Source organism: Peromyscus maniculatus, chromosome 13 (assembly GCF_049852395.1).
Source record: "Peromyscus maniculatus bairdii isolate BWxNUB_F1_BW_parent chromosome 13, HU_Pman_BW_mat_3.1, whole genome shotgun sequence".
In the NCBI taxonomy this organism is placed as follows: Eukaryota; Metazoa; Chordata; class Mammalia; order Rodentia; family Cricetidae; genus Peromyscus; species Peromyscus maniculatus.
Window position 1 is genome coordinate 10,791,512 of NC_134864.1, and position 23,095 is coordinate 10,814,606.

Genomic DNA, 23,095 nt, shown 5'->3' on the forward strand with positions numbered 1-23,095 from the left:
AACACAGGAATGCTAAAAGGTTGTTCGTACCCTGAGGGTCATCAGCATCTTGATACCTCTTTGAATCCCTAGAGCATAGCTCCGTCTCATTCACAGAGAGAGCTTGACACAAATTAGGTAACCTAGAGGAAATGTCCCTCTTTCAGGCCATTCCAGCTCATCTGGTAAGAGATCAGAACAGCCAGTGAACCTTTGCACAGTGGACAGCATGTCACCAACAGGCTCCTGCAGCCTGTGGAACATCCAACGGCACCGGTGAGATCTGCTCCCTCTCAGTCTCCACCACCATCCTCTCCGCATCTGTCCACACTCATGGCCACACCAGTCCACAGAAATGCAAGTCTCTCAGCAGTGTCCTTGCGTGTGTTTGTGTTGGTGGGATTTGGGGGAGGTGCAGAGATCCAGGCCCTGCTCTTTGTTGTCTTCCTGGTCCTATATGTGGTGACTGTCCTGGGCAACCTCACCATGATCGTGGTCATCACCCTGGATGCCCGCCTGCACTCCCCCATGTACTTCTTCCTCAAGAACCTGTCCTTTGTTGACCTCTGCTACTCCTCTGTCATTGCCCCTAATGCCCTGGCCAACTTCTTTTCCTCTTCCAAGGTCATCAGCTTTGAGGGCTGTGCCACTCAGTTCTTCTTTTTCTCCTTGTTGGCTACCACTGAGACTTTTCTTTTAGCCGTGATGGCCTATGACCGTTTCATGGCCATCTGCAGTCCCCTGAGGTATCCTGTGACCATGTGCCACATGGCATGTGTTCGTCTGGTTCTGGGTACCTACTGTGTGGGCTGCCTGAACTCCATCGTGCAGACCAGCCTCACATTCCAGCTGCCCTACTGCAGTTCCAACCGCATTGACTACTTCTACTGTGACGTGCCCCCACTGCTCCAGCTGGCCTGTGGCAGCACAGCGCTCAATGAGCTCCTTCTCTTTGGCCTCTGTGGGTTCATCATTGTGAGCACCACGCTAGCTGTCCTGGTCTCCTATGCCTACATCACCGTGACCATCCTCAGGATGCACTCAGGATCCGGGCGGCACAAGGTCTTCTCCACCTGTGGCTCTCACCTGACGGCTGTTTCCTTGTTTTATGGGACTCTTTTCGTCATGTACGCACAGCCAGGAGCAGTGTCATCCATGGAGCAGGGCAAGGTGGTCTCTGTCTTCTACACCCTGGTCATCCCCATGCTCAACCCCCTCATCTACAGTCTGCGCAACAAGGATGTGAAGGATGCCCTGTGGCGGCTGGGTCAGAGACACAGCCTCGTGAGGGAGGGTGGGCAGTGAAGGGCTGTCCCGAAGCTGGGGGGAAGGATTCTGTGGGGATCACTGATCAGTGAAAACCACCCCCTTCCTGTCTTCAAAATGGAAATGAAAAGGTGTGAAATCTATTTGCCCATTGACATCCGGTCTTCTTTTAAACTATTTCACGAACACAACATTGACCTACTGTGAGCTACAAAATTGAACAGTTTGCTCTGCATGCAGAATCCTAAAGTTTGAAAAGAATGAGATCTCCAATCACAAGGATCTACTGAGTACTTCAACCATCCACAAGTCGAAGCTGGGCTGGCTCTTCTACCAACCGCTTCTCAGCTTCTCTGGGCCATGTGCTGGCTTCCTCCAGAGGAGAAGTTACGCATTTTTTATCTTGATCAAGCTTGTCAGTAAACAAAATGTTTCTGTCCAATTAACCCTCCAACACCATGCCTGCTCTGGTGGCCGTTTTTGGGAGGCAACTCCAAACTGCCTCTCCTCTTCTGACACTTCTCAGGCCATTTTCCACACTACCGCCAAGAGATCTTTCGAAACAACAGCTTAATCAGTGGCCAAGGCATCCTGGCCAGTGAAGTTGGTGTCAAGAAGGAGGAGATGGGCTAGGGCTGTCTCAGAACTAACAAATGATACCTCTTTTAAGAGAGACGACCCCCCCTCCCCCCACGACCTGGGTCTGGAGAGATGGCTCAGTGATTCAAAGCACTTGCTGCTCCTTCAGAGGACCTGAGTTCAATTCCCAGCACCCTTTGTCACGCAGCTCACAACCTAGTGTGACACAGGTATTAAGTCCGAAACTCTAGCTCCAGGGTGTCTGACCTCTGGCCTCCTTGGACACCTGCACTCATGTGCACATAATCACGTATACATAATCGTGCACATAATTAAAAGTAATAAAAAAGGGTTTTTAAAGAAGGATCCTAGCTAGAAGTCTGTGGGTTTGTGGTTGTTTCTCTTAAGCTAGAACCTTTGTCAGACTCCTGCTCCATCACGGCTCTCAGAGACGAATCCATAGACAGAGTGCCCAGCTTCTTTGAAGAGTTGTGTGAGGAAGTGTAGACATCCACTTCATATGTAAATGCACTGTAAACAATATATATATAGGATATATGCAAATATAAATGAATATAGACTTATGGCATATAAGAACACACTTGGATCATATCTGCAGTAGCTCAACATGGTCAATACAACCAGATCAAGAGAAAGTGTTTGCTCAGATCTTACAGTGCCCCCACACCACTTCGTGACATTGCCCCTCAAGGTGAACTCCCACCCTGGATCCAACACACAGACATACTTCACCTCACACAGCTAGCTGTGAATAGAAGTGTACAGCTTGTCTTTCTCTGTGACTGGCTTTTGTTTCTCAATAATACCTTTCTAAGGTCAATGCATGCAATGGCCTGTAACACCAGACTTTCTGTAAAAGACTGTATTATTATATTGATTCCACCACCGATGTTCCCCAGTTTAACAAAAGTTTGCATCCTTATTAAACCATCACAAGTTTTTAATAACATAAATTGAAATGCATTTAATGCTTCTAACTTGGCAAATGTTCTAGCTAATATTGATGAGCTAGCTACCTTATAAGGCTGCAGTTGAGCAAAACTATCTGACCGGAATACAATGCCTACTCTATAGTGGAATGCTAAGTGTCTCGTGTGGTCCAATACCGTACTTAATATGGAAAGTATAACAACTGTGGAAGTGAGCCTTTACATAATTGTAAAGTTGAAAATAAGTTGATCCTGAACCTTTGCAAGCTCTGGAGACCGTCTGATATGGTATTACCATCATAATTTTATTTGTTCATCCTCCCGACATGAACATTGAGTTTGCTTCCACTTGTCAGTTTCAAAGGTAATTCTTGTTTAGCTTTATGTCTTTTAAATTTTGATTAATATACAAAGAAAAGAACTTCATGGTGACATTTTCTTACATATACACACACATATTCATATATATTATATATACTTTGTATGTATGAAAATAGAAAGGGTGTCTATGCATAAAAATAAATATCTATACACATACCTATGCATATCATCACACTCAATTCCCCATTGCCATCCCCAATCTCCCCGGGTGGTCCCTTTCATCCCTTGTCCCTCAAATTGTTCCATTTGCTTTCCTGATGTACACATTCTATTACCTTCACTGGTCCCTACTCCCCACCCTTAAACATCCTTCTCTCCTCAAAGGCCCCCTTTCACACATACATGTATTTGTATGTGTGTCTATGTATATATATGTATATATTTATACATATACACACACATATTGTGTATGTGTGTATATATGTATATTTATATATATTCCATACACCAGAGAAAGATTGTGGTAACCGTTTCTGAGCCTGGCTTATCCTCTTAACAGGATGATCTTTAGGTCCATGAAATTTTCTACAAATGTCCTAATTGCATTTTTCTTTACAGCTGAATAAAATTCCATTGTGCATGTACCTAGTTTTCTTCATTCATTCCCCTGGTGATGGACATCCAGGCTGGTTCCATACCTTGGTTATTGTGACGAGTTCAGCAGTAAACATGGATGTGCAAGCACCTCATTGGTACACTGACTCAGAGCCCATTGGCTACCCAAGGGTGATATATCTGGTCATGTGAGTTTCTGTTTAGTTTTTCAGGAAGCCCCATGCTGGTTCCTATAAAGGCTGCACTCATTTATACTCCACCCCCAGTGTATCAGTGCTCCCCTCCCCAGTGTGTCAGTGTTCCCCTCCCCAGTGTGTAAGTGCTCCCCTCCCCAGTGTGTCAGTGCTCCCCTCCCCAGTGTGTAAGTGTTCCCCTCCCCAGTGTGTCAGTGCTCCCCTCCCCAGTGTGTCAGTGCTCCCCTCCCCAGTGTGTGTTTCCCTCCCCAGTGTGTCAGTGCTCCCCTCCCCATGTGTCAGTGCTCCCCTCCCCAGTGTGTCAGTGCTCCCCTCCCTCCCCAGTGTGTCAGTGCTCCCCTCCCCAGTGTGTCAGTGCTCCCCTCCCCAGTGTGTATGTGCTCCCCTCCCCAGTGTGTATGTGCTCCCCTCCCCAGTGTGTATGTGCTCCCCTCCCCAGTGTGTCAGTGCTCCCCTCCCCAGTGTGTATGTGCTCCCCTCCCCAGTGTGTATGTGCTCCCCTCCCCAGTGTGTCAGTGCTCCCCTCCTCATGTATCAGTGCTCCCCTCCCCATGTATCAGTGCTCCCCTCCCCAGTGTGTCAGTGCTCCCCTCCCTCCCCAGTGTGTAAGTGCTCCCCTCCCTCCCCAGTGTGTAAGTGCTCCCCTCCCCAGTGTGTCAGTGCTCCCCTCCCTCCCCAGTGTTTAAGTGCTCCCCTCCCCTGTGTGTCAGTGCTCCCCTCCCCCCTGAAGTAGAATATTTGAAGGTGGTGACTTTTGTTTGTGTTGTGTTTGTTTAACTCTGTGAGGCTGTTACTGTGCGTGTATAAAACACTTGATTGGTTTAATGAAGAACTGAACAGCCAATTGTGAGGCAGGAGAGAGGATAGGCAGGGTGGGGAGGCAGAGAGAATAAAAAGAAGGAGAAATCTGGAAAAGGAGATCAAGAAGAAGCCAGAGAAGGAGGAGGACTCCAGGGGCCAACCACCTAGCCACCCAGCCACCCAGCCACACAGCCACACAGCCACCCAACCACACAGCAACACAGCCGCACAGCCGCACAGCCGCACAGCCACCCAGTCGCACAGCTGCACAGTCACCCAGCCACACGGCCACACGGCCACACGGCCACACAGCCACCCAGCCACACAGCCACACAGCCACCCAGTCGCACAGCCACACAGCCGCACAGCCACACAGCCACACAGCCACACAGCCACCCAGTCACACGGCCAACCAGCCACACAGCCACACAGCCACCCAGCCACCCAGCCGCACAGCCACCCAACCACACAGCCACACAGCCACACAGCCACACAGCCACCCAACCACACAGCCACACAGCCACACAGCCACCCAACCACACAGCCACACAGCCACACAGCCACACAGCCACACAGCCACCCAACCACACAGCCACACAGCCAGCCACCCATTATTATTATAGCATGACATGTCTGTCCTCTTATGCTCATTAGTGATTTTTTATGAAATGTATTGGTATATATTTACAACTGTTATATCTCTTGACGAACTCCCCTTTGTTAATATCTAATGCTTTTCATGTTCATCTTCTCTAATTGTGGATTCAAGTCTATGCCACCAGCTTGTTTATGGCTCCTCTCTGATTGGGAAATTGACTTCCATCCTTAGACTTTCAGACTATGGGTACCTTTGTCTGTGAGGTGTGTTTCTTGCAGACTGTAGATAGTTGGATGTTGGTTTGTTGTATGTTTGTTTTTGTTTGCTTGTTTGTTTTGTTGTTGTTTTTTTCAACCGTTTGCATCTCCTTATTGGTGAGTCCAAGTCATTTCAATGGGAGGTTGTTACTGAGAGGGACTTGCTGATTCCTGTGCCTTTGTTGGTTGTTCCCTGCGTGGCTGGATAGTTGTGCTGGTATTTTTGACTTGTTAGTTTACTTTGTTGGACATGATGGATCTTCCCTAGCTCTCCTTTGTTGTCTATTCCTCTCATAAAACTCAAGTTTAAAACATAGTGTTGCTGGTTATTATAATCTTGGTTGACAGTTATTTACTTCCAGGTATTGAATATATCATTCTGCACTTTCCTGTCTCTTCAAGTTGTTGATGGGAGGTTTGATATTATATTGATGTGTTTGCCTTTACAGATAAGTTGCTATTTCTCCATTCCACCTTCTAGGTTTTTAAAAATATTTTTGACAGTTTGACTCTACAATATACAGTGAAGAAGTTTAACTCTGGTTGTATCTATTTGGATTTCTAAATGTCTCTTGTGTGTATTTATTTTTAATCCACTGAGTAAAATCAGTGTTGCCCATATGTACATGGGTAAAAGTGGAAGAGAGATGTGTTAGGTAGTCCTGAGGGGAGTTGGAAAAGGGAAGAGGCAGGTAGATGTGATCAAGATGTATGAAAATTTCAACAAATAAATTTAAAATATTATAAAAAAGAAATTCTAAATAAATATACAAAAAATTTAGATTTTTTAAAAAATAACTGCCTCTTGAGGTTTTGGATGTCCAATTCTTTTTTATAGATTTTTTCTGCTATAGTTTAATTGTCTTGATTCTCTATGGTGGTATAGTGTGCACCCCAATAAAACTTATCTGGGGATCAGAGGACAGAGCCAGCCACTAGATTAGACATAGAGGCCAGACAGTGATGGCACACACCTTTAATTCCAACACTTGAGATCTCATGCCTTTGCTTGGGAAGCACACATTCCTTTAATCCCAGTAAGTAAGATGGCAGGGTAGAAAAAGGTATATAAGGCATGAGGAAACAAGAACTCACTCTCTTGAGGCTGAGGATTTCATAGAGGTAAAAATGCGACTGGCTTGTTCCATTTCGCTGATCTTTCAGCTTTTACCCTAATATCTGACTCTGGGTTTTTTGTTTTTGTTTTTTTATAAATAAGACCATTTAAGATTCGTGTTACATTTGGCATCCAAGGTGGGTCACAAATTCATGAAAAAGCCACTTGCCTGTTGCCTTGCAGACCGCTGGCTCAGGCCTGAGCTGCATGTACCCTAAGTGGGCTGGAGTTTCTTTGGCTTCTTCTCTCCTGGTGGGTTGTGAGCTTTCTCTGGATCCTCATCTCAGCCTACTACCACATTTTGGTAGCTGCCTTGAAATCTGTTTGGGCTTCTACTGTTCTACAGAGAAGCAGTCAGCCTCACATCTGAATTGTCACTGTCAGCAAATTTGGTGAGTCAATTAAGATTTCTTAAAAGGAGAAATTAGTTAAAAGAGAATATTTTCTCACATTAAAAAATAGGAAACATTTTTACAATGGAGAGTGTTTGGTCTCTGATAACACATTAGGCAGTCTAAAATAGAACAATTAAATGAGAGGATAGTTAATGTTGATGGGATAGATGTAATGTCAATTATAAATATTGTTTGATCATTTCTGTTTTATCATTTTAAAAAGTTGGTTAATGTGAGTGCCAAGATAAAAATTTTAGAAAAAACTTGTTAAAAACAGATCATAGAGAAATTCAGACCCAGACAGAGGAATTTAAAGGTGAACCAATGTCAGCACTATTACATAAAAACAGCCGAAGGCTCTCAAACAGCCAAACTTAATCTATCCAGTAACCTTACAGGAACTGCCAAATGCTCAAGGCTGTGTACAAGCTGATTAGACTCCATTCTCCATACATTCTCCATTTGTAAAGCAGATGTTAAAATCATGGTCAACTTGTAGTAGAATTATCCATCAAGACTGGAAAGATTTGGTTACAGCTGTTTTAAAGGCTGGTCCACAGTTACAGTGGAGGACCTGGTAGAAAGATAAGGCTAAGACTGTTGAACAACAATGTAGGGCTAGAGGTATGGAAATTTCCCAAGATCAACTTCTTGGAGAAGGTGGTTATGCTGACATACAAAGATAATCTTTATATAATGACCACACCCTAATTTTATGCCATATGGCAGCCTTGAATGCTTGGGACAGAATTGAAGAAGTAGGAAAAAAAATTGAGTCATTCACTAAAATTATATAGGGCCCAAATGAAACCTTCACAAATTTCTTACAAAGGCTATCTTCAGCAGTAAATAGAATGATACCAAATTCAGAATCTAGACAGATAATAATTAAATCTCTGGCTTTTGAAAATACTAATGCATAATGCAAAAGGGTAATTAGGCCATTAAAGGTAAGATCAGCATCCTTGGAGGAATGAATCCAAGATATAATTAGTATTGAATCTCATGACCATGATGATGCTTGGATAGGAAAGGTGATTTCCAGAGGTTTGAAGAAAAATAGTAATGTCAAATGTTTCAATTGTGGTAAAGGAGGTCACCTAAAAAAGGACTATAAACAGGGCATTCCTAGAAACAATGTTTCTTCAAGGAACCATGCCGTTTGTGTTTCCAACTCTGTTCTTTTATCTCTTCTTAGAATCCAGTGTATTTTTCCCTCATCCTGACTCGCCTCCTTCACTGGGTCACACATTGGCAATTTACACCCTGACATCTCATTAGGACCCCAATTCTACATTTTTTACACAGTGTGTGTGTGTGTGTGTGTGTGTGTGTGTAAATGAAACAGATTCCTGCAGGAAATTCTTATCAGGAATAATCTGCTGCTGTGCATCACTGTGGACAAGCACTGTCTTGTGGACAAGCACTGTCTTGTCTGTTCATCCACTTCATCCACTCCAGTGCATAGTGGGCATGTCACCACTGTAAGTATCCACAGTCAATGAGTTTAGCTTTTCTTATATTTATAGCTATTTGGATATTTGGAGGAAGTATACATGGCATGTCCATTCTCCTACTGTATTGTTTTCTTTTTCATATTTATTGTCAAAACTCTTTACATGTTCTGGATACAAGCCCATTATTGGTTACAGAATTTGCAAACCTTCTCCCACTTTGCAGCTTCCATCATCATAGTAATACTAGTTTGTTTGTTTTTTTTAACTTGAGTCAACACAGTTTCTAAAACTCAGTTTAGTCATTCCCTCCAGGGTTACTGAATTCTGGCATCTTGAAAGAATATTTGTCTCCACTAGATCTCACAGAATACTTTTTATTCTTTATGTTTTCTTTTCTTTTCTTATGCCTTCTTTTTGGTATATATATATATATATATATATATATATATATATATATACATATATATATATATATTTATGTATTAAGTTTTGCTGTCTTTACTTGTCTGTAAGTAGTCAGTCATCCTGAACCATGACTGTCATGTCCCCATGTACTTTTGTAGCCCAGTATAAACAGATGAAACTGTGAGACTGGTATATATAGCTCCATGATGTAGAACCTGGTGCTTGTGGTGCAAAATATTTGTCATCCTGGGATAAGACACTTTTGTCCCAGCCATTATAGGAGCCCTTCTCTTGCCCAAATAGTGGGCACCCATGTGTTTTGCTCTTAAGAAAGCCAACTACCTGCTGTTCAGTACTGTCCCAGTTCAGTCCACCTTTCTCCAGTCTCCTGACACACTAAGATTGAGTTTTTCCAGTTTTTCCCCACTGATTGTTTTAAATATATCCCCCAGTGTTTTACCATGTCACCTGCCATAAACCAAGAGTCCCTGTATACACAGCCCATTTCTAGAGTCTGTATGTTATTCTATCAGGCTATTTTGTCTATTTTATGCTGTTTTATTATTCAGCATTGGATTTTTAAGATAAAGCACAATATAAATGTTTAATACTTATGAGTAAAAGTAAAAAGTGGCATATAAAGTATTTAGAAATCATATAAGATGTTATGGGAGACATAACGAGGGGTTAAGAGGTGCAGAAAGAGGTCATAGATGAGGTTTCAAGTAATGAATAAGCCGGCTCTGAAATGTCATGGTACTGAACAATGGGCTCTAAAATACCTCTGCAGTAATCAGCTTTAAGAATAATCAATGAGTGCTCACTTCGGCAGCACGTGTACTAAAATTGGAACTATACAGAGAAGATTAGCACGGCCCCTGTGCAAGGATGACATGCAAATTCGTGAAGCGTTCCATACTTTTTTGGAACGTGGGATTTGGGGTAACCCATATTTGTGCTCCTGTGCCATGGTCACTTGAAATGGCTCCAGCATAAACTATTGCTTATTCCCTTTAAAAAAAAAAAAAGAATAATCAATGCAATCCTCCCACAAAAAATGTAGAACAGGGAGGAAGAATTGCTTAGTAGGAAGACGCCCACATTCTAGAGCTTCACAGTTTGGATGATAAATGGGCCCTGGACAAAGACCCTGTGTGCTCTGCCCCACAGTCTCCCTGCACACCGTGGCCTCTCTGTATGCCGTGGCAGCTGAAGTGTCCCACCAGGGTACTCACCAGACAATGTGCTGGTTTGGAAGAAAATGGCCCCTAATGGGAGTGGCACTATTAGGAAGTGTGGCATTTTTAGAGGAAGTGTGTCACTGTGGGGGCGGGCTTTGAGGTCTCTTGCTCAAGCTTCCTTCAGTGTGACAGTCAGTTGACTTCCTGTTGCCTGCAAGATGTAGGACTCTCAGCTACTCCAGTACCGCCATGTTCCCGTCATGATGATAATGGACTGAACCTCTAAAAGTGTAAGTGAGCCCCCTCAATGAAATGCTTTCTTTATAAGAGTTGCCATGGTCATGGTGTCTCTTCACAGCAATAGAAACCTAACTAAGACAAACAACTTGTGTGTGAAACAACAAAAACTTACTACTCAGAGTTCCAGAAGCTAGAAGTCTAAAGTTAAGGCACCCTGCTTTCTTCTGAGGTCTTTCCTTGGATTACAGATTTTTAGCCGTGTGTTATGCCCTATTCTCCTCTTATGAGGATAATAGAAATGTTGGATTGACTCATTAATGCAACCTCAATTTACCTTACCAACCTACTTAAGGTTCTGTCTCCAGACACAAACCTGCCACATTCTGAGGCACCAGGGGTGAGGACTATAAAATATGACTTTGGTGAAGGGGGAACACTATCTAATCTGTAACAGCCCACCTTGGCCACTGGAAACTTCTATCTTTCTCATTTGCATACTACATTAATCTCATCAAAAAGACATCCAGGTCTTTAATCCATTCCAACACCAGCAAACATCCCATTTGTGCAGGTATAGATCATACTCAAAGTATGGTTCATCCTAAATAAAGTTGCTCTCTAGCTGTGAGCTTGTCAACAAGACAAGCTATCCCCTTCCAAAACACAGTGCTGGGACAGGAAGAAGGTCAAGAGTGAGGAACTGGAAGACAGGGTGATACGCTTCACGCTTATCTGAAGTGCAGTAAAGCAGGCTCCTCTAGATTTCAACCTTCACGCATTATCTACTGGGACCTCTACACTCTCACCCCTGGAGCATTGTGCATTGTGGTGCATTGTGCTGGGAGCATTGTGCTGTGGAGCATTGTACATTGTGCATCTGGTGCATTGTGCTGGGAGGTATTATTGCATTGATGTGTGTCAGTAACCTGCACTTTTCTGTTTGCATTCACTACCCCATTGTATAGATATAGCATATTTTAAATTTTAGATATATATATCTGTGGTGGGCATCTTTTCAGTTTTGGATACTAATGAAGTAGTGAATGTTATGCATAAGGCTTTTTGTGATGGCATTTCCAATTTTCTTCATTAGGTGTCTAGGATTAAAACGGCTGCCCTGTTGAAGAGTGTGTCTGGCTTTATAAGAACCTGGTAAATCCTACTCCTGTGTGATTCTAAATTTGTAGCATCCCTACTGGTGAGTTCCAGTGCAGTCACATACCTCCTGACATTTAGAACTGTCACACTTATAAATTTCGCTATCCTATGGATTATATATAAAAACAGTTTTCTCTGGTACAGTATCTACTCAGTATTTAGCCTACGGGGTGGAGGTGTTTATCTTCTTACTGGGGTTTTACAGGGCAGTGAAAATATTTTTTGCTTTTCTGTTTTTCTTAAATTAGAAAAACTCCAAACAAGCTGAGGTTAACTGAGCATTTGCACAGAGGACATCCTCAATACAGAACAGGCTCAAGAATTCCAGCCGCCATGATGCTCTGGCACAGTCAGAATGCAGGCGAGGTTCCAGGACCCACCTGCCTTCCCTTACCTAAGCGTGGTTGGCCATCTGTGACTGGCTGCTACCGGACACAGGCTGTGTTAGGTCTGGGCTTGCTTACTGACGAGCTCAGCTGAGGCTCATCACAGAGAGACTCAAGCACGGGGCATGTTCCCATGCCGAGCTCAGTTCAGCATATGTTCTTCGAGGAGTGTTAACTTTTAGATCGAGGTTACTAGTTTTTCCATTGTTTTTGATTTTTGTCCTGAAACCTTGTCCACTGCTAAGACAGCCATGAAACTCTATTTTTGTTTGTTTTTGGTTGATTTGTTGTTTTTTGTTTTGTTTTGGTAATGTAGCTTTCCATCAATGATCCACTTCAAAATAATTTTTATGTTCGATGTGAAGAAAGGGTTGGAGATAATACCCCCGAGTAAATATTTAGTTCAAGCACATCTGTTGAAAGAAAGGCTGTTGAATTTCCTTAATGCTTTCATTAAAAGCCGCCTAACCCAGCCTGGGCTTGTTCAGAGATCCCTATTTACACTGCGGTGTGCACCTTGGAGAAAATCTCTGTAGTGCATGCATATTCCTCGTTTCTCTTGGGGAAAGTGTTCTGCACATCATATAATTTAGGAAGCTGAAGCAAACTGAAGCGTTTCAATGTGATCACATCACATGGAACTCCTACTAGCTGTGGAAGTTCAAGGGTGACCCCATCACTGTGATATTTTGGTGCCATCTTTTTAACTTCACACTTAGGTTGTTGAAATCAATGTGGACTAGATCTTCACTGTCCATTTAATTTGCATTTTGATGGTGGCTGATGGGTCTGGGCACCACATAGGAGCTCTCTGAACATTTATATGGAGTTATAAATGAGTTATACACAAAACATCTTCTGCCACCTTTTCATTAGCTTGGACATGCTTACTCTTGATTTATAGTTTCTGACATAGGCAAACTGTTCTTGGCAAAGCATGTCAGATGTGTGAACTGTGAACATCTCCTCAGAGTCTTAGCTTGTCCATTTCCTAAGAAATATAGCTGAACAGAGATTGTCAGGGCCTTGAAGTCAGTATTGCAGTCATCCCCCTCAGTGAAGACAACAGAGCACAGGCAGGGGAGACAGATGCCCTGCCTCAGGTCGCTGACTGAGATAAGACCCCGAGTCTCTTACAGAGATGGAATTGCAGCCAAAGACAGTCTATCCTGCTGCTCACCTCAGCACTAGGCTGGATGCCCATCCTACCCTGTGAGCTCCGGCTTGCCCATCTGCAAAGTGTGCCCACTGTGCCCTTCCTCAGAATGTTCTGAGGACAAATGCTAGGCTCCATACTGGCTTGCAATGAGTGACATCTTTTGGAACCATGTTTATCGGTAAGATGTCAAATAAATAAATCTATAATTACCCCAAATGTTACTTGTGGTGGGTCTTGTGGTTGTCCTGCCTCAGCAAAAGTTCTTTCAGGCCTTTCCAACATTTATGCAACTGCACTGGGTACAACTGGGGACACAAGGCTGAGCTTCCTGGGTCACAGTATAAATTAAGTCTCAGCAAAATAAAAACTGAAGTGAAAATAGACAAAAGCAAAAACTAAGCAAAACAAAACACCCAACCAGAGACTGCTGACCAAAAAACAAACATCCCAGGTCCTGCATGCAGAAAGCCCCCATCTGTGGACCTGCAGTTTAGAAATCCACTTCTGCATTGCCACAATGTGAGCAGAGCAGACAGCCCTGAGTACAGGGAGACTGCAGGAGAGCCTGGTGCACCTGCTCTTTAGAGGGACTCCTCCTCTGTAGGTCCCTTCCAGAGCAATACCCACGTCACCCAGATAAAACTGGCTAGGGAAGAGGACTCGCATGCTTGCAGACCAAATGTACCTCAAGTCCCGGGGAGTTGTGGAGTCATGAAGTCACTCACTCTTTCACAGCACATACCGGCTAACAGACCTTGACCCTGGTGCTCAACCTTCCTTTTTATTTAGCTACAGATAAACCAAAGAAAATGGAGTAGGACCCCAGCCTGGGTGCCAGCCTCTACCTAGGACGGCCCACCTCAGGTGGCCACACACAGGCTTTCCATCCTCCTCCTCCCTCTAGACGAAGCACCTTCTCCTAAGGCTCCTCTTCTGCTCGAGTGGGGCCCCCCGCAAGAGCTCCATCTAGGGGTGCCAGCACCGTCCCTGCTCTGATCTCCAGCTCTCACACCTGATGTGTAATGCTTCCTCACAGGGCTGAAAGCATGGCCTTTCAGGAACATTAGTATACACATACACATATAATCACACGTGTTGGTGTTTGTGACCGCAGTCCATAGATGATCACGGGCTGTACAGGTAATAAGTTTTGTATACATATATGCATCATATATAATCACCCAAAAATATATACCTTTATTCACAGTGTACTTTTTCTTTTGTACATGTAAACAGGTAAAAATGTCCCTTAATGCCACTCTGTATCTCACCTTTCCCACCCATAGGCCCTGAGGAGTCCCCTCTGTGATAAGAGGTCTAGCTCACTGTTCAGAGTGCAGGATGGTACATATCACTTCCCCAGTAGCTGAGCACCCACTGCGGTCCCACGATTTTGAGTGAAAACTGGAAGAAATGTCCCTTTACTGCACTGCTGTCCCAACGGCACACGCAGCTTTGGTGTCCATCACTGTTGCCACAGGGCTGCCACACAGACCGGCAGAAGATACTTGTCTCAGCATGGGGAAGGATGTGTCCACTGCTGCTGTTATGTGGGACGCTCTGTGCATGCCTCAGGTGTCCGCTCTAGGCTGGCTTTCCTTATCTCTTTTATCTGGGTAATCTGGCCACTGTGGTAAGGAAACTAGAGTGTCTTGCCATTATAGTGTTGTCCTATGTGCAGGTGCTGGGTGCAGATTCGTGACATCAACCCCACCGCCACCCCTTCACCACCAACGGACAGGGTTTCATCTTCTCAGAACATTCACACCTTACCAGCTGTTTTTGCGTATTTACCATATGGACAGGCTGTTCTACAAACTCCTTTTTACTGCTTTCTGTGCCATTTTTAAGTCCACTTTTCTAAAGAATATTGCACTTTGGCTCTGTGACCCGGCTTCGAGAGTGCCTTCCAAACCAACCATCATCTGGCCTTGCTGATGGCCTCTGAGGACAGAGGACACAGTATGGAGCCCGGCACCTCAGAATCCTGGACAACCGGGCCAAACGGCAAGACAGTGTCCACCGGAAGGACAGGAATCCCGGGGCTCAGGAGTTTACAGGGAAGCCAAGGGTAAGCAGAATTCTTGCAATCCATAAACACGGATGTGCCAAAAACAGCTATTACACGGTACCTGGCTGCCATGTGCGGGACGCTGCTGAATGTTACCTGAGTAACTGGCTGACTCTCCTTGTAGGCACAGGAGGATGGAATTGCTACCTTAGAGCTCAGGAGACAGGCCAGCCTCAGACCACGGGGACAGTTGGGCTCTGACCCAAGCACTGAGCTCCAGGATCCTGTTAACCATCCCCTCCCTCACACGCACATCCTGGGCCAGGCAGCACATTGCAGGTGTGTTTAGGTCCTTGTCCTCTTTAGGTTGGTGTCAGGCTGTCCCTGTTTGTACATTCTCCAATTCCAAGGTCAGCTGTCTGCTTTTGTGCTCCCCGCCCCCACCTCACAGGAAACCCAGCCCGGGAAGTATGAGGAGGCACAGCCTTTGGGAGGTGACTTAAGTTGAGCCACCACAGATGGACTCAGGGCTCTTGCTGGAACAAGGCTTGGCATCTCTCTCCTCCTTAGGACCTAGGACATGGTCTGCAAATCCCATGCACATCAGGCATGCTGTTGTGTGGTTACAGTTAGCAGACATTTGCTGAGAAGCTGCCGTCTGTCAGATGGTTGGCCTGATGCTGGAGACAAGGTCATCCCTCACACAGTGACTGTTGCTAGACTTCCCTGCTGCTGCCCTTGAGGTGACAAGTCACCTGACCGCATACATCATTGACTCTCCTCAAAAGTCACCTAGCAGCCGTTAGAACTGTATTCCGGTTCATCGGGGAACCATTATTCAGAACCTACGGTGTAGCTTGGGCAATTCAGTGCTGCCCAAAAATCTGCACTAGCTGACCCAGGGCTGGATACTTCTGACAGAAGGCTTGTGGTGCCTCGCAATCGCTGAAGCAGGAAGCTCAGTTGACCCTGGCTGATACCCCACCTGGGGCCTGTAGGTCATGGTGATAAAGGACAACACAGCTCCTGAATGCCCAGCTTTGGCCACTGGAGGGACAAGGAGCCTTTTGAGACTTTTCTCAGCATCTCTTCCGGCGCCCAGCAGTAATCACAGCAGTGGAATTTCTAAACCAGTGAGGGCCTTCTTCTAAAAGTACGGCTGTTAGCAGAGCGACTGGTTCAGCTTCAGCTGGCCACTAACTTGGATGCTTGCTGGACGGGGTGACACATACCTTCAGTGCCAGTGCTCGAGATGCAGATCTCTGAGTTTGAGGCCAGCCAGGTCTACACAGCAAGTTCCAGGACAGGCGGGCATGCATAGTGAAACCTGTCTCAAAAACAAAACAACACACACTCCGAGGTCCGTCTCCTCCCTGGCACTTTCCCACATCTTGGTAACACACCTAAGTGTCTTCCCGCTCTCACGGCTGGTGTTGATCCTGGGGCAGTGTCCACAGGGGGATGGGAGCTTTTACCCAACCCAGCTGCAAACCCGAAGCTGGGGAGGAGGTATCCCCTCCGACGTCCTTCCCTGTGGCAGAGACCGAGACACCAAACACGGCTTCTCCACTGCTGTCTCAAAGGCCATGTGACCCACACAAGAGTGCCCCAGCACCCTCCCCTCAGAGGCTCGACAAGGACCACAAAATTCCTGGTCAACAGAAAACATTCTCCAAATAAATCATGGCTGTCACTGTGTGGGTCACCTGCTGCACCCCTGCCCTGGCTAAGAGAAGGCCCTCTTGTGGAATGTTGGCATTTCCATCTCCCACAGCAGAAGCATGGCCACTGTTGGCTGAGACTGCGTGAGACCTGACAGAAGGTAGGCCAATCGAAATGTCCCCAAGTGTTCCTAATGAGGCACAAGCTCCGTGAAGGTGTGTCACTGGACAGAGCAGGTGCCAACAGCAGGCAGAAGCTGAAGTTCCTTTCCCCTGGAGTTGACCCCGACAGGTCAGGGGGGAGGGCGCTCCCTCCTCCCCTCAGCACTGAAGGAGCCACCGGGCGTCTGTGAAGGGAAAGTGGACACCACAGAGCATACGCAGGCTCACATGTGTAGATCACTACCCTGTCGCAGCTTGGACTACAGTAGTCTGAACTCAGACCAGAAGGCAGTCCTCTGGGGTTCCTAGCTCTGGTCTCTGGGCCATGCTGTGTCCTTCCAAGGTTCTCTGCACATGTGAGTAGTTACACAGCTCTCTTGACTTTACCCGAGGTCTTTCCTACATGCTGAAGACTGGGGATCCCCAAACCAGGAAACACCTCAGACACCAGCATCCTTGTCTACCAGTAAGGACACTAAGGCATTGGCAACTCCTGCTCTGAAAGTGTAAACAGTGTAACCTGGTAAAGGCCTCCTCAAGCCTTCACTGTGAAACTGATACGAAATAGCAATCTTAACTGCCTCAGCCGTTTGTGACCTTGGCTAGTAAGTCTTTTAAAACGGTCCCCCACAGCCTCTGCATCCTCCTTTGAGAAGAACCAGTCAGCATTCCTCAGGGAGACGGCACCTCCTTAAAATCACCACTCTAGGCATCCCGAATCTTTCCACCTGGGGTTCTGCCATAGCAGCAGCTCTGGAAGGGAGGCTGAAGAAAAATGTGGTGCGCAGGGGTCTCCATCCACAGGGCAAGGGCGCCTTTAGACAGGCCTTCAAAGCGCTTTGGCAGGCGTGTGCACCGCCTGCACAGCCCATGCTGGCCTGGACAGTGCATCCCCAGTTGCTGCACATGGAAGGCAGCAGCATGGTGTTTGCACAAGGGAGGAGGAGACTGCGACACTCACCCACAAGTCGGAATTAAAATCACCCTGCGTGGTATGGTACTGGTTTTTAATTCAAATAAGAACAAGGGGCTAGCATTCTCAGAGACAGCAGCGCCCAGCTGGTTCAGACAGTCCCCTCCTTTGGCTGACCAGGTCCTGATTTCTAGTGATCTTTGCAAGGTCTCTATGATCATCTGACCCTGTCCTGAGAAATTCGAGACACGTCACAAATGTGGAGCATATACGACTGGACAGCTTCACTGGACATCATCATCATCAAAGAGATCTTCAAAATCTACGAAAACAAATAAAAAAAACAACACATTAACAGGTACTGAACAAGCAAGAGAGGACGCTGCTTCCAAATGAATTTGACAACAGCTGGAAAAGCAGAGAAAGTGGTAGACAGCAGAGGACTCCCCAAGAAGGCTCTCAACTTTACCCAGCCAGGGGGAGCAGATGGAAATTTGGAGGACAGTACTGTCTACAGTATATTCTTAATTGCTGTGGGATGTCTTTCTGTAGGCTGTGAGTACGTATTGCTACCATTGGTTAATAAAGAAGCTGCTATGGCCTATGGCAAGACAGAACAGAGCCAGGCGGGGAATCCAAGAGAGAGAGACAGGGAGGAGAAAGGCGGGGTCAGAGCAGACACTGCCAGGAGAAGCAAGATGTGAGAGAACAGGTAATGTCACGAAGCCACGTGGCAAAACATAGATTAGGAGGAATGGGCTGAGTTAAGTTGTAAGAGCTGGTTAATAATAAGCCTGAGCCTGTGGGATGTCTTTCTATACGCTATGAATATGTGTTGCTACCACTGGTTAATAAATAAGCTGCTTTGGCCTATAGCAAGGCAGCTTATAGGCAAGCAGGAAATCCAAGCAGAGATACCGGGAGGAGAAAGGCGGGGTTGGAGGAGATGCTGAGTGCTGCTGGGGGAGCATGATGTAATGGAACACAGGTAAAGCCATGAAGCCACGTGGAAAAACATAGATTAATAGAAAAGGGTTAATTTAAGATGAAAGAGCTAGCTAGAAAGAAGCCTGAGCCATAGACCAAACAGTTTGTAATTAATATTAAGCCTCTGAGTGATTATTTTATAAGCTGCTGTGGGCCGGGTTGGGCACAGGAAAACTTCCGGCTACAGTTAATCACGTTTTAATTTAGAAGGCATTTTTACTAAAGCACACGGGGTGCTGTGGACACATGCACAGCCACCTTGCAGGGTGGAGGCCATCCCTGTGTGAGGGCACCAGGGGTGCCGTCCCTGCACCCGGAGAGTAGAGTGTGCAGAGTTCGTCTCCTGGGCGGCCAGAGCTGACGGGCAGGCGGGAAGCCTCCTGTCTCCCCACACTAGGCCTTTCTGGGCAAAGGCTGTGTCCAGAGTGCAGCTCTGGCCATGCAGGACTGCTCCACTCTGCCGCCTCCTGACCTCGGCATCACCTGTCCCTCTGGTGGTTCCTGCCCTGACCACAGTCCTGTCACCAGAGACGCCGCCCTGTGTCGTGCTCTTCACAACACTGGCCAGCTTGCCAGGGCCTCATCTGCCTGTCTGCAGCCTGTGTAGACCTCCACTACTTATAAACCACAGGAAGGGAAGAGAGAGTCAGATCCAGTTAGGACCCATGTGCACCGGACAACAGCTCCAAAGCCCATCTGTCTGAGGAGCCAAACGTCTCACAGGCCTCCCACAATCAACGGCTTCCTAAGCACCGGGGTTTGACACCAACCGTGGAACAGCACACTCTCCTGAGCTCAGGCACTGAGGGGGCAGGAGCGGAGACAGGGACCCTTTCCATTCCTTCCCTGTCCAGCACGGTCACTGGGAGCGGGGTGTCCGCTGCCCACGGTACCAGGTGCTCCCTGACGGCGCAGGCCAGGCCACCTGTTTCCTATAGGATCGCACGCAGTGACCACGGTGACAGCTGGTCCCTCAAGGACCATGAGCTGACCCAGGTGAATGGGACTCGGAAGGAGTCCTGTTTCAACACTACGTGCCCTACAGGTGGCACACCCTACAGAGCCAGGAGCCTCCCGGGGGCCCCCAAGGCTGCGCTGGGAAGCAGTCCTGCTCCATTTACTCCTTGAAGAGAATTTAGAGAAATGTCCAGTGTTACATGCATTGCGTCCGCCCCGCCCCCCCAGCCCCTTCTGACACCAGTTGGAGAGAAGCAATGTCCCCAGGGAGGAATGCACCATCTGACAGATGGCTTCCCCACTCAAGCAGCAGCCACCTGCCAGTGAGCCCCCAAACCCATCTGGACCCAGGACTTCAGGGCCCTAGTAAGCTAGAAACCAGCATGGCAGGATGAGTCACGGTTCTTTGGAGAGCCATGCACCACAGAGCTAAGGGGGGATGAAAGGGGAGAAAAACACGTCTACCCCCCCCATAGGAAACTGAGCCTAAACTTCCATATGCCACTTGAACCTAAGTAAGGGTTAACTAGTAGGAACGAAGCCCTCAGAAACCCGAAGACAAGACGTACCTGCCCTGTCACATGCCTGGAGACTTTACAGTCGCCTTTCACTGTTTCTTTGGTAAAATATTCTAACCAAGAAAGCTCTGAGCTCTGAGACAGAAGTATGCCCTCCGTCCTGACTTCAGACACAGGCTGAACTCAAGCACAGCACAGCTGTCCCTCTGAAAAGGCTGCAGAGGACATGAGAATCCAGGTGGGCAAACAGGTGTGACCCAGGAAAGATGGGGCACAAGCCACCAACAGGACAGAGCAGAGGGAAGACAGAGCCACGCAGGCCCCTATGCCCAGGTCTGGGATCCAGGCCATAAGCAATGTGTCCATTTGCCCATGCTATCCATTACCAGTGCTCAAACTCAACCTTGGGTAGTGAGCTGGGCAGGGACTTATTTCCTGTTTTTCCCCTCCACTAGGGCTGACAGCCAGAGCTAACAGCCAAGTGGCCACTCCATAAACTTGGCACAGGACTGAGAAGGGCATAAGCTCTGGGCTACACTGTTCCACGATCCAAATTACCCACGACACAAAGCTGTCCACGGCAGAGGAAATTCAGATGAAGCCTGGCAACCCAGTTCTGGCACACTCACCATTAAAAAAGTCCGCATGAACTGCCTTCTCATTGGCTGCCAAGTCCATCAGGAGGCCCGTGCTCCCTCCAGCCTAGAGAATGAGAGGTGAGGTCGTTCATGTGTTTGTTTTCTAAAAGCAGGTGGTAGGTCCATTACCATATCCACCCCACTGCCTGGGACAGAACACTGGTGACAGGAAGAATGCTCAAGTCGGAGCCAGAATTTTCCAGACAAAGGAAGTAGTGTGAATGGGGAAGCCAAGCGAATTATTTCAGAGGTCTCTCAAGGTCCCGTGGTCCTTGAGTCCTCCTTGGCATTGCCCTGTGTAGCACTGCTCTCTTGCTGGAGTCTTCAGCCCCCTCCTGGACCACGCCACAGGCCACAGAAGCGCGGCAGAAAGTCTGCTGACTGAGAACACTGCCCTTCCCCTCGGGAAGCTGACCATCCCAGCCCTGAGGTCTGGGATGCTGCTCTCAGAGGACCCTCCAGGGCAGCCACCACATGGTGGTGGTAAAATCGGGCCTCACCCAATCTGTGAGATAGGATGCTGATGGTGGTAAAATCGGGCCTCACCCAATCTGTGAGATAGGATGCTCTCGGGACTCTGGGCCATTTAGTCACCCGGAAGGTGGGAGCAGAGACCTCAGGCAGCAGTGCCCGGACAGCTGCCCCAGGCCCCTTTCTGCCTGGGCCCTAACACCCCAAGGCTGCATGCTCAACCCTCTCCTGGTTCTCCAATGGCTGGACACCTCTGCTGCTCCCTTTCAGATCTGCTCTCTGGACTCTCTGCCTCCCTCCCCAGCCCCATCACCACAGTAAGCCATACAGATTCTGCCTCTGAAATCCTGACCAAGCTCCCCCCACCTCCACTGCCTCAGTCAGAACCTCTTCGAGTCTTAATCCTTCCTGGTTCATTTCTCTACTGTCTCCCTACACACCCAAAGGACCTCCAAAGGACCAACCTCCACAGGGAGTCGGCCTGTGTCTCCTCACTATGATGCCCTCACACCACCTGCTGCAGTACTGAGGACCTTGGGGCTGGACGTAACGGCCTCAACACTGGATCACGGAGCCCATACACTCATTCTGCGGGCTCCATGATGCGGCCCTGCCTGTTCCCCCTCCTCCATGCCCAACTACATGGCATTCCCTTCCTTTTGTGGGCCAGGGAGCATCACTCTTCCGGAGCTCTGCTCCATGGCTCTTTTCATCCATGTCCACATGACAACACGACACATCCTTCACCATTTGGCTCAGGGGAAGCTCCTCTCTTGAGCCTCAACTGAGCCAACCAAAATCCCATGGATACTTCTGTAGGGCACCCCACCCCCGACCCTTGCTATTGTTACACCTCGGTTTTGCAATCCGCCTCTTCTGGCCACACCTGACCTCTCTTAAGGACAGGGCTGCATCTGAGCATCTCTCTACTCGCTGAGCTTTGAGGGGAGCAAGAGGCTACAAGAGCCGGCCACCTCACTGGAACACCTGTTCCAGATTAAAATCGCTCTGTGACCATGTTGGAGACCAAAGGCATAAGACCGCTCCAAAACTGTGTGTCTACACGAATTCACCGAGTCCCAGCGCAATGCACACAAATGCCACACATCGCCTCTTGCCCTTCCCTCCAGGGCATGGTGCTGGCGGCCAGGCAGTCCATAAACCTCGCGTGGGATTTCTCTCCCTTTGTCAGGACCCCCAGTCAGATCGCTGTCTACGGGCAAACCCTACTTCCTCGCTGCGAGTCGCCCAACACAGACTCCGGCCCTGCAACCGTCACCACCCGCCTGCAGCTTTTGGAACCCCAGGGGCCTGGGCGACCGTGCGTGTCTGCGGGCCGTGCTCCCGCCCCTGCGCCCCGCTCCGCGCTGCCGCAGCCCCACCTCATCCAAGTCCACGTAGGGCCCCGCGCCCTCGGGGAACATCTCATCCACGGCCGGCTTCATCTCGGGGCTGCGGCGTTGCGCTCACTTCCGGCCAGCCTCATCCACTTCCGGCGTGCCTCCGAACAGGTCTAGACGCGGGAGGACCGCGACTCGGTGGTTCCCTGCCGACCGGGCTCCTGGGCATCTGAGCTTTCTCCCTCGGAGCAGGCAAGGGCGCAGATGACCGGTTAAGGACCTGCAGCACCCCACGAGCACGAGTAGTTGGCGGAGAAAGGAGACTGTCCGTTTCCCAGAAGGGATGCAATTAAAAACCGCCAGAAAGGCTACTATACAG

At 47.7% G+C, this 23,095-nt stretch overlaps 2 protein-coding genes and 1 non-coding gene across 3 annotated transcripts; 2 read left to right on the forward strand and 1 right to left on the reverse strand.

The window, feature by feature from the left end:
• The first annotated feature begins 312 nt into the window (after positions 1-312).
• Positions 313-1,284, forward strand: LOC102920706 (olfactory receptor 9S13). The gene has a single exon (XM_006997343.3). It carries the CDS (start codon positions 313-315, stop codon positions 1,282-1,284), a length of 972 nt encoding a protein of 323 aa, XP_006997405.3.
• Positions 1,285-9,750: 8,466 nt separating this feature from the next.
• Positions 9,751-9,857, forward strand: LOC121822177 (U6 spliceosomal RNA). Its single transcript, XR_006063191.1, has one exon. It is a non-coding gene; the product is annotated as a U6 spliceosomal RNA (small nuclear RNA).
• An 8,025-nt stretch (positions 9,858-17,882) lies between these two features.
• Positions 17,883-22,892, reverse strand: Cops9 (COP9 signalosome subunit 9). Its single transcript, XM_006989611.4, has 3 exons — positions 22,759-22,892; positions 20,897-20,969; positions 17,883-18,127 (listed from the first exon to the last, which is right to left on the reverse strand). The coding sequence occupies exons 1-3, from the start codon at positions 22,819-22,821 to the stop codon at positions 18,090-18,092; spliced, it is 174 nt and encodes a 57-aa protein (XP_006989673.1). The 5' UTR covers positions 22,822-22,892; the 3' UTR covers positions 17,883-18,089.
• Between the last annotated feature and the right edge of the window lie 203 nt (positions 22,893-23,095).